The sequence below is a fragment of the Drosophila grimshawi genome, unplaced genomic scaffold (assembly GCF_018153295.1).
Source record: "Drosophila grimshawi isolate 15287-2541.00 unplaced genomic scaffold, ASM1815329v1 contig_44, whole genome shotgun sequence".
Lineage (NCBI taxonomy): Eukaryota > Metazoa > Arthropoda > Insecta > Diptera > Drosophilidae > Drosophila > Drosophila grimshawi.
The window spans coordinates 1-11,703 of NW_025063240.1; the positions used below are offsets into that span (position 1 = coordinate 1).

The following is an 11,703-nucleotide window of genomic DNA, read 5'->3' on the forward strand; positions in this document are numbered from 1 at the left end:
TTATATCGGCTGTCAGCCCGGTAGGCTGACACACTTAGGCCATATTTGGCCCGTTGTGATACCGAAATGGGATCCAGGGATTTCCTCCTGCAGTCGTGCCTTCAGCATTCCAACATATATTTAAATATTTGCCCAACCCGATGCGTTTATGAATTTCGCTATCTTGGCCAGTCTCATATATCGGAGCTCCGATAAACTATTTAGGGAGTAGTTTCCCAGGATTGCCAGCCTTTTCCTGGCAAGTGCTGGGCAGAGGCAGAAAAAGTGTTCCGGAGATTCAACTTCTTCCTCCTCTTTGCAGCTTCTGCAAAAGTCATTGTATGGCACCTGGAGTCTATTGGCATGAATGCCAACCAGCCAGTGCCCAGTTAGAGCCCGGATCACTGCGGAACAGTTAGTCCGACTCAGACTGCACAGCTCTTTGCTGCGCTTGGAGTCAATGATTGGCCATGTCTGGTGTGCTATGCGGGCACAGGTGCCACTTTGCCATTTACTGCATGACCTACGCCTATACTCCTCCCTGATATTGAGCTTGCAGGTAGCTAGAGGCATACTAATACCTTCCTTGTCCGTGAGGAGCGGCAGTATGGTACCTTTCCTAGCTAACTCATCGGCTTTGCAGTTGCCTTCAATGTCCTGGTGACCAGGAACCCATATCAGGCTAATAACATGCTGTTTAGCCATCTCGTGTAGAGATTTGCGGCAGCTTGTTACTGATATCGAATTGGAAGATATCGAGCTGATTGATTTGATTGCTGCCTGACTATCAATATATATATTTATATAGCCAGGGCTGACTTTGAGCCTATCTAGGCAGTCTAAAGCTTCCTTTATGGCCAGTACCTCAGCTTGAAAAACACTACAGTGTGTTGGAAGGCTGAAGGATAACTGTAAATTGAGTTGCTCGGAGTAGACCCCTCCGCCTACACGGTTGTCTAGCTTCGAGCCATCTGTAAAGAAGGTTATGGTTGCCGGTGGACCGGGGGTGCCATGAACCCATTCTTCCCTTTGAGGGAAGTATGTGTTGAAGGGTGTTCCCAATTGTGTTACTGGCACGCAGTAATCTGTTTTAGAAGGGATGGTCGGTTTCCCTTCTAAGATAGAGGCATGACCAGTGCTCTGAGTAGTCCAGGCGAGGGATTCTCTGAGTCTTATGGCCGTAAGTGTTGCATTTTCCATTCCTTGTCTTTCCAGACACGGAATGTCCAGGATAGCGTCAAGTGCCTCACTAGGTGTGGTACGAAGCGCCCCCGATATGCATAGTTCAGCCATACGCTGAACCTTGTTTAGTTTAGAAAGGGTGGTTTTCTTTTTTAAACAGGGCCACCATACTGCGACGCCATACAAAAGTATAGGTCTGACTATGGATGTGTATAACCATCGAACGATATTTGGGGACATACCCCATTTCAGCCCAATGGATTTCCTACACGTATATAGGGTGACTGTTGCCTTTTTAACCCGTGTTTGGATATTGAGGTTCCAGTCTAGTTTTCTGTCTAGTGTCAATCCAAGGAAATTGGCACTGTCTTTGAAAAGTAGATTTACATTATTTAGTCTGGGTGGGACAAGAGAAGGGACCTTGTAATTCCTTGTAAAAAGAACAAGTTCCGTTTTATTGGGGTTTACCCCTAATCCACTCTCTTGAGCCCAGCATGACAGTATTTTTAGTTTACTAGTCATGAGGTCACAAAGAGTTTGTGGGTATTTTCCCCTGAAAATTACTGCAACGTCATCTGCATATGCAACCATTTTGCAGCCGCCCCCCTCCATGTCCCACAGCAATTTGTTAATTGCTATGTTCCATAGTAGGGGTGACAGGACGCCTCCTTGTGGCGTACCTCTGCTTACGAACCTGGAGAGAGTTGACGACCCTAGTGTGGATGTCACAGTCCTGCAAGTAAGCAATTGACTGATCAGGCCCACCAGACCGGTGTCAAACCCCAGGTTCAGCAGAGCTGCAGTTATGGCTGCCGGAGTGACGTTGTTAAAAGCGCCCTCAATGTCGAGAAACGCTATAAGGGTGTACTCTTTATAAAGTAGGGATTTCTCTATAATGGAGATCACAGAGTGGAGGGCAGTATCTGTGGATCTGCCCTTCCTGTAGGCATGTTGAGACTCCGACATAAGCCTGGGGTCAATGGATGCTGTGAGATGGAGACTTATAAGTCGTTCCAAGGTCTTTAGCAAGAAAGATGACAGACTGATGGGTCTGAAATCTTTGGCGCTGGTGTGCGATGGCTTCCCAGCTTTGGGTATGAAGGCTATTTTTGACTGGAGCCATGTGGGTGGGATGCAACCAGTCTTCAGAATCTTCCCGAAGATTTCATGTAGCCAGTTTATGGCTGTGTTTCCCGCCTTCTGTAATTGGACTGGGCTTATCTGATCAGGGCCTGGGGATTTGAACGGCTTAAAACTGTTCACTGCCCATTTGATGTTATTTTTGTTTATAAGAGACTTCAAAACTGTGCTCTCTATACCGCTGGTTTCTGCGCACCTCGGGGTCTGCTCGGAGCAGCCAGGGAAGTGTGTATTAAGGAGGATTTCCAGTGACTCTTCACTGGAGACCGACCAGGAATTGTCATCCTTTTTCAGATAACCAAGTGCGGGTGTGGTTTTTGATAAAACTTTCCTAAGCCTTGCAGCTTCTGTAGTTGAATCGATCTCCGTACAGAAATCTCTCCAAGATTTCCTTTTTTCTCGTCTGGTGGCTTTTTTATATTCAGCCAGACTTAATTTGTATTTTGACCATTGCTGGTCGTTATTTTGCGCTTTCGCTGCATTAAAGAGAGACCTGCAACTTTGTCTAAGGACATTTAGTTGAGGTGTCCACCATGGTGGTTTCTTCTTGTGCACAGGCTTACTGATAGGACAAGCTGCCTTAAAAGCCTTATTGCATGCAGAAGTAAAAGTCTCTGTCAGATTGCAGAGATGAGCTAAGTTGTCCGGGCCTTTCGGTGGGTGTTCCGAAAGGGTTCGGTCAAGTTTGGCTTTGAAAATTTTCCAGTTCGCCTTCTTTTGATTTATGAAGTGAACTGGTTCTGGATGGCTCGCGAGGAGCTCAAATTCAATGTATCTGTGATCAGAGAAGGAGTGATCGTCAGACACTCTCCAACCTATTAGCTGATCGCTCATAGATTGTGAGATAAGGGTCAGATCAATGACCTCTCTTCTATTTTTAATAATAAAAGTGGGTTCATTTCCCGTATTACATACTAAGAGGTTAGTATTAAGAATGTAGGATAAGAGTGACTCACCCCTCGGATTTGTGCCCGTACTCCCCCACTGGGTGTGGTGAGCATTGGCGTCACAGCCTATGATTAGGCCAATGCTGTGCTTCTCGCACTCCTGGACGAGGGATCTTGTAATCTCGTCTGGTGGTGGGCCGGCGCTGTCGTTGGCCATATAGGCAGACAGTAGCCTTACAGGAGCTGACTGGAGCTCCAGGCTTACCGTTGTGTTGTCGGCATTGCTAAAATTATGAAGTAGAAAAATACTTAGATGTTTTTTCGCGAGGATGCAGGTACGTTTTTTACCTTCGTTTCCAGCTACTAATAGCTTATAATTTTTATTTCCTAGTCCGCAAACCTTGCCTCCAATCACCCAAGGTTCTTGGACTAGTACTATATCGTCTCCGCCTCCAGCCAGGCGGAGCATCAGAGCAGCGGATGCTGCTTTACTGTGGTGAAGGTTTATCTGCCGTAGTCTCAAGGACATCCGGAGATTTCCCCCTCACCACCGTGTTGTTGCTGTCGTCCTCGTCCGACAGCGTAAAATCGTCCTCGTCTAACTCGTGACACATGGCCTCAAGGCCCCGAGTCAGAGTCGACGTGTCCGACGTGTAGCCAGGCTCCAGCTCCTCATCGGTTGCTCCGATCTCCGCAGGAGGAGCCTGTTCGGCTGTGTTTTTGCAGACAGCAGGGTCTCCTCCGGCCGGCGCATCCGATTTGTATACCTTTACGGTAATGGAGCCGAAGCCGAAGTTTAGCTCGCCCTTGGCGGCTTCAATTGGGGCCAGCGATTCCTTGTTAAGAATCAGCACTGCCTGATTTGTTGGCCCCTCGGTGGCCTCAATCTTCACCACCCTCCAGTCGTGGGTGGGGAGAGAGGGGTTGCAGAGTTGCAGAAGGTTAAGCACTTGGTCCGGCTCCCTTAGGGAAGCCGGGATCCAGATGCGTGCACGAGGTAAAGCTCTACTGAGCGAGCGTCTTGGCAGGCGATAACCTTTGTGTTACCCTGGTACCACCCAGCATCCCTGCATACAGGTGGTGGCCCAGGCGCCTTGCTTAACAGCTTCAGGCATTGGACAGCGAGGGCTCCTTCCACCCATTTCCACTGATTTCTAGGGATTCTGCCGTCCTTGCTTCCCTTGTCAAGGATCCCTATAAGGATTCTTTCCTTGGCAATGTCAGCCCTGTTGCACCTTGGCCCGTTTTGCGACGGGACCGTGTGCTTCCTGTGAGCGCTGCCTTTTAGCCTGGCTCTGCTCTTTTTGGGGTGGAGCCTCACAGAAGTTTGGCAGCACCTTCTTAGCCCAAATCACTTTATTTTGCCATTCGGCTGGTGGATTTGGCTGAGTGTTCGCACTTTGCCGCTTCAGAATGCTTGCAGCATTTCTGCGGTCGGCATAGCTGAACCTTTTAGCCGCCGCGCTGGAAGTTGGCAAATCGCCCTTCGCACCCGCTCCGGCTGGCAGGTTGGGTGCACTAGTGCTTTCCTTCCCTGCCACGGAGTCGGACGGGTCGGGGTTTTTACCAGCTGCACCCTCGCCGCTGGCTTGACAAACAGGCTTTTCCGCCACTTTTGTCATGCTGCCGCTTTGGCCAGGCTTACGAGCCACTGCCTCCGCTACATGTTTGGGATTGCTCCCTACCGGTTTTGGGAGAGTACCGGACTCCTTTTGTGGTTTTTTGGAATACATTTGGATTCCCACGAGCTGCGGAGAAAAGATGTCCACCTGCACAGAGATCCGCGATGTGCAGGTAAGGCTGATTAATATCGGAGGTCGCCAGGTATCCGATATGCTCCGTGTAAGACTGGGTTATTTTAGGGCCCCCAGCCTGGCTGACTATCGGCACGGGTCGCATGACACCTTAGTCCGGCCCTTTACCTCGAACCATGACTCGGTCCTTTCCCAGCGACAAGACTATGGATGCAGTTTATGTCGGAGGTTCAGGGCACGAGTCTTAGCTAGCATCGGTACCTAGCAGGACCACTGTGATGCTATTTCCAGTCGGCACCCTCGTGGAGGGTTCAGTTGAGGAATTTTTGCCGACCCAACATGACGTAAAAAATCCGGGTTTTATTGCACCCAGGTGTCCATAACGCCACTGATCCAAATACGATGTGACCATAAATTTTTTTTACATAACCCGACCTAAAAGGTGGGGAAACCCCAGTTTGTTGGGATCATATATTCATTTTGGTGGTTAATATATGTACCTGTCATTGGTCGTTGGAATTTTTGAAAAATAATGTATAATTAGTTTATGGCAGGCAATTAAAATTTTTGCTAGGCACTGGTCCAAATAATCTGTGAGACACTGTATGTCACGCCGACCTCTGCCGCCTCACGCCCCTCGGCGTTACAATTTTTAAATGACTATATCTTACGCAGTTTTTCAGTTAGAACCTTCAATTTAGTTAGGTATGTCACTGGAGCCGCATTTAAGAACCGATAACAAATTTGTATGGTCACGCCCAAACCCATAATCCCATAAAAGCCAATGCCGATATTTCGGAAAGTATAAATCGATAATTCGGCATATCTCCCACAATTTTAAAGATAGAGTGGCCAAACTTGGAAGGTAACTTGCTGGTAGTATCCTCCAACGTTCGGCAGCTTAATTTTTCAGAACACGCGCACACCCGCCGCCCACAGGAACTTTGGCCGTAGAAAACTGAAATGCGCATATCTTCCACAATTTGTAAACTTGAGTCACAAAATCTTTAAAGTATGTTATTGGTAACTTTCCTAAGCCACGCCTACTACGCCCTTCTAAACATATACTCCTGTTAGTGTAAATAGATAAGACCACATATCTCACACAGTTTGAAAGCTAGAGTCACAAAATCTGAAAAGTATATTGCTAGTCTTCAGCCTTCAAAAATCCGAAACAGAACATTTTGGACCACGCCCACTCCCGCCCACAAAAACGATACCTCGTTACCAAACTTGGAAGGTAGATTACAAAGATCGTACTCGAAAATTATTTGGCCACGCCCACTCCCGCCTCCAAAATTCCCTGAAGCCTATATCTCCCGTAGTTTAAGAGCTACAAGTACCAAACTTCGAAGGAACGTTACTAACATACATTTACTACCCGGTTCTGTGTTACTTGGTATCCGCTGGAATAACTTATGGTATCAAAGTGTTTCGTAGTCAGTTACGCCCGAACGCAACACGTTACACGGATTTCAAAATAAAACATTGACTCACCTTGTTAATTTGTATCAGAGCTTCTCCACTGAGGGTGGTGTGCGTTGGCATCGCATCGTATTAAGAGACCGATTTTGTTGGCCTCGCATGTCTCAACGAATTCTCTCAGGAGCGGTGGTGGTGAGTCTTGCATGGCGTCAGAGATCCGACTGGAATCTCCAGACCCACAGCCTCGTTATATTCATTACTGGAAAAGAGATACGTAAAGAGATTCAGATCTTTATGTACCAGAATTCAGGTCTATTTTCACTTGAATTATCAACCTCAAGCAGCTTTGTAACACGGATTTTTTGAAGGTCAGTCGAAAGTCAGCGCCGAGAAAAAAAGGGATACAAAGAAGCGAGAAGTGCGGGAGTTAAGTTTATTTTTGTGGAGTAAAGTGGGCTAAATAAAATAATACCGGAATTAAATTTAAATAAAACCCGGCAAACAACAATAAAAGCCAACTTTTGCATAGACGGCTACAACAATGAAATAAAAGACGGCTACCAGTTATAAAATTAAAACTACACTGGCAACAACAATAATATTAAAAGTAAAAACGCCGACGAATACCCAACAAAGTTTAAATAAAAACACACCGGCAACAACAATAATATTAAAAATCGCAAATGAAGACCATAAAAAATTTAAATAGAAACCTACAACAAAATTAAATCACCACCGGCAAAAGTTAACAAAAATTAGACGTCCGCAACCAAGAACCACAACCACCAACAACGACGAGGAAAAGCAGGACGAGAGGATGGAAGGATCGAAACGGTACAACAAATAAAAGTGAGTCCGTTCCAATCAAATTACGGTGGGGGAAATTTATTTTCATCAGCAGTGCGCAGGCCTAACGCCCGTCACTCTCAGCTGATCAGTCTAGCAGCAGTAACGCGCAGCCGTTGATTGTGATGCGCAACTTTTTTAGCCAAATTTGTATATTATAATTTATATATGTATTTATATTTTGTTGGTTGTAAATTATTTATTTATTATTTTTTCTTTTTTGTACTTATAATTTTTGGTTAAATTAGTGTTCAACATTTATTATGTTATCTTAATTTCAAATTTGTATCTGCATTTATTTGGGATAGATAACTTCCTCATCCCCGTTTAAACTCGTCACCGAAACATAACTATGTTTTTTTTACAACGTGAAGGATGTTAAATATTTATTTTTTGCACGGATATTTTTGACAGAAATTTTTGTTTGTAGATTTGGTCCGTAGGGTAGTTTAGGGTGTCCCCAAACGATTTAAAACTCACCTTTATTTTCGATTAACTAAATTTGCATACCAAAAAAATAATTTAATTCAAATAGGTAGGTTATGTGAAAGGTAAAGCCAAACAAATGACTAAATCAGTTTAAATTAAATTTATTTTAATAACTATATATTTAAATAAGAAAGAATATGAAATGTTAGCCGTAAAATACCGTCATTGAATATGCGTAAGCCCATTTCAAATGACGTTTTGAGAATGCAGGGGAGGGGCCAAAAATGTTTTTTGTATAAAATGTGATCTCAGACATAAAAAGGGTGGGGCATTAAATAAATTATTTCGCCCCACAGGAAGGGCGGGAGCGCTACGGCAATAACAGCGAGGCCGCCGTTGGACGTCGAAATTAACTGTTTTTTTGTGTTTTGAATAATTACTGCCACCGTCCGTTAAATTAGTGATGTGTAGATTTGTTTAGTGTTGTGTTATTATAGGTTCGGCGGGCATGGGTAGACCCACCCCTAATGGAGTACTGACTGGCTGGAGCTGTCCCGTCAAGACCGACCAGTAACACGGCTTATATAGTAAATTCAATGAAAGTCAGTGAAATAAAAATCAATGAGCATTTCTATAATTTTTGGATCGATTCGAAGTTGAAAGCCTCACCGATTAGAGATCATCAGGAAAACCTTGGCCTATCTTTGTTATGGTGGGCGAATAAATCGAGAGGAATAGAGCTGATCTGTTAGTATCGATTATAGTGGATAAATGGAAAATAGGCACATATAAGTCATATAGGTCAAAATGTGTAAGGTATAGATGAGGAAAAGTGCAACTTAAATTTGGATTTACAGAAATGTCTAGTTAAAAAAATAAAATTCCAAAATAATTACCCAGTAAAACTATGGTGTCCTTTCCTATCCCATTTGGATCAGTTTACCAAAGTCTGCATAAAAAGCACCTTTCGCCTTTAGGACGCGCATGCCCAGCCATTTAATCTGCTATCCTTTCCAAATCTCCGACAAAAAGCCGCACATACTCAGAAATTTTCCTAGCCTGACCAAAAGAGGCGGCCATAAGAGTCCTCAAATTGTGACCTACTGAAGTATAATTAGTTGCATTAAAATACTAAAATAAAACAAACTCATAATCGGTTACTATTAGGAAATTCGCCTGTGGGCTACACTGATGAGCAACCGTTTAAACAATGATGCGCAGCTTGTGTCCGTGATGCCAAATCTAAACTAACCAATGATAAAATATGAATAAAAATAACAAAATAAAACAATTACATCTATAGTTTAACAATTTGCAATAATAACTTTGTGAACATATGTATGCAAAAACTTCCTTTTTTCGCGTAGTATCACGTGTTGTCTGCTTAGTGGTAATATGCCATCTCTGTCCATAAATCCTTATAGGCTGAGCACACAGAGCGACATCTTGCGGTGTGTTTTATAATTATGCGCTTATTGACATCTCTGTGATTGAGCGCCTATAAATACATATGCATGTAAAACAAAACGTTTGATTGTGCTAAAAATAATTTGATCACAAAAGGATGCCAGGTTACGATTTTTGAAGACCACTTATTACGTAAATATATTTATAATAATACGCCAACCACTTATTAATAATGCACATTTAAATCTATATGTACACTTACAGGATGTAAGTATATATACATTTTTTTCTTAATACACTTTTGAGCAAATGTAATTACGTATATATTTATTTAATATATAATGGAGGAGCGTTGCACAAAATTTGCCGAGATAAAAAAGTTGCCAGACTCACGTAAAGGCAGAATTAGTTTTGCCATTTTGAGTATAATTAAGTGTTGGTAAATATTTTTTATCTATTACTTATTATTTAAAAAACGAATAGTAAATAGAATGAAGATAGTCAGCAAATAATCTTTAAAAAGTATACATTCAAAAGTTGAAAAGCGAATTATATTTAAATGGTGACCTAAATATTTTGATTGGTTGAGATTAGGGTGTTGCAGGTGAGCGAAAATAAAATAATACAATTGTAAAGAATTGCTCAAATCGGATACAAAGAGAAATTTAAAGTAAGGACGTTAGATCTTGCCTATCGGAAGGACCAATATATCGCTCTACCGGCTAGCTATCGGCTCAGGATTGGATGGACTGCGATATATGTTTTGGGCGGCATGTCAACAATCATTTGTATTTCTTTCATAGCCCAATCCGTTCACTACTGTGTTGGCTGTGCGGATATTATACAGTCTGCGTATCCCTCCCTTTCTTTTAAATCTCTCGTCAAAATTTATTTGAGAAATTTCGTTTGGATTATATTTTTATTTTCGTTCGCTTGCCATAACCTCACCTCACCCAAACATGTTAACTTAAGCCTTCATTTCCATTTCGTATTACACTAGACTATTTAATTTACACTGTCATATTTTCTCATCAACAATATTATTTTGTAATAAATGTACCTTTTGAATATCTAATACTCTGTTAGCCAACACTACATTTTTTAACAGATGTACTATATTTACAATTATTTATAATACTTACTTGCAGAAGAAAAATAATTTGTTTATTCCCTTCTTAAGTGTGCGTCACTGTTGGGCAAAATGAGCATCACTGTTGCAGCCATTGCGCATCACTGATGCCGTAGGGGTTATGGACGATCAGCTGTGCCTGCGTCCCTATTAGGCGTACATATTTAATTGGGCGGGAGCAAACTCACAGGTTTTTTGGGATGCTCCGGATCGTCTTACTATTTCCACTTATTTCGATCCTGTTTTAGCCCAATTGTCCAATTTTCCAATTGTAAATTTTCGACTTCGTATTCTCATTTTTTCTTCTTTCTCTCTTTCGCATTGCCAGACTCTTCCTATTTAGCCCCTTTTTTTCTCGACTGCAAATCTACTATCTACTCTTAACCGCCAGATGGTGTGCAGTGCTCTTCTCACCCCTCCGCAAGCAGTGTAAACCCAAAACTCCAACGCAAAAACACGAGCAAACTAATAGGCGAATTACAAAGAGTGACATCTTGCGGGACGGATGGGAATTTTAAAAACATAGGCAACATCAGTACCAGGATCATTCACAGCACAACGCTTTCCAGGCTAGTTGAAATTATTTCTTGTATATTTCGAAATCCTAGTCTAGACAATGCGACTCCTTGTTGCCAAATAATTAAATATAATAAGATTGAAAACAATGTTTTATTTATATTTATTTTGATTATCGGCCATTTTAAAAATAATATTTTCAGTATTTCTTTTCACTTTAAATTTTTGAATGCAACAAAATGGTTTAGGAACATCCACTGCTGATGCGGAAATGATGATGCATTTTCGGCTCGGCAAAAACTAACGGAGCATCACCAATACTGAGTATTGATGCATGATGTTAATCTGTGTTATTCGCCTATAAGCATTTTCCTATTGTATGCTTAGTGCTAATACTAAGGGACATATATTTATTTTGAAAAGGAATAATACTATAAATTAAATATTTTTCCGCTTCTGGTGGATGCATCCAAAAGACAATGTGTAAAATATTATTTGGAAGCTACAAAAAATAGGAGACTTGCTCTAAAAGATGTTATAGTATTTCCCTCCGTTTTGATAGTGCTTACGCCACCAAAATGGCAACACTAATAACTACATCCGACACGTGCTAAATCTTTGATAGAATTTTCTTTAAACAGGTTAACACTGATCTCTTTAATTCTGCTCGCATTGCACTGTGCTCTTGAGCTCTGGAAAGCCCAATAAAGTTCCAAGCTAACAGCGCCAACGGCGATCAGCTGCTGACAGCATATAAGTTGGCAGATTTTTTTTGCGTCTTCTGTTCATTGTCTACCTACAGTTTGCAATTGACGAAAAGTACTCTATTATTGCTGGAACACTTCTTTGTAGTTGTTCTGCTTCACTCACATTTTGTTTTGGTTAGCCGGCACCTTCTCACCAGCCTCTCTTCGTCATCGTCAGTAGTTCTGGAATTGAGTACGGGAGATAGTTTTCATTTTCTAAAGCGAGCACCTTATTGAGTACTAACCTAGCCAGCCACACTAAG

The 11,703-nt window shown here is 42.3% G+C and overlaps 1 protein-coding gene across 1 annotated transcript; it reads right to left on the reverse strand.

Moving 5' to 3' along the window:
- Positions 1–120: 120 nt before the first annotated feature.
- Positions 121–4,303, reverse strand: LOC122322559. The gene is made up of 4 exons (XM_043215303.1): positions 4,236–4,303; positions 3,681–4,151; positions 3,258–3,472; positions 121–2,393 (listed from the first exon to the last, which is right to left on the reverse strand). The coding sequence occupies exons 1-4, from the start codon at positions 4,301–4,303 to the stop codon at positions 121–123; spliced, it is 3,027 nt and encodes a 1,008-aa protein (XP_043071238.1).
- Between the last annotated feature and the right edge of the window lie 7,400 nt (positions 4,304–11,703).

Excerpts from the sequence above, each read along its gene's own strand:
- LOC122322559 (XM_043215303.1), bottom strand. The coding sequence starts at position 4,303 with ATGCCTGAAGCTGTTAAGCAAGGCGCCTGGGCCACCACCTGTATGCAG. Across the intron at positions 4,152-4,235 it reads GGATGCTGGGTGGTACCAGG|GGAGCCGGACCAAGTGCTTA; the intron begins GTAACACAAAGG and ends GGCTTCCCTAAG. Across the intron at positions 3,473-3,680 it reads GCAGATAAACCTTCACCACA|CAATGCCGACAACACAACGG; the intron begins GTAAAGCAGCAT and ends TCATAATTTTAG.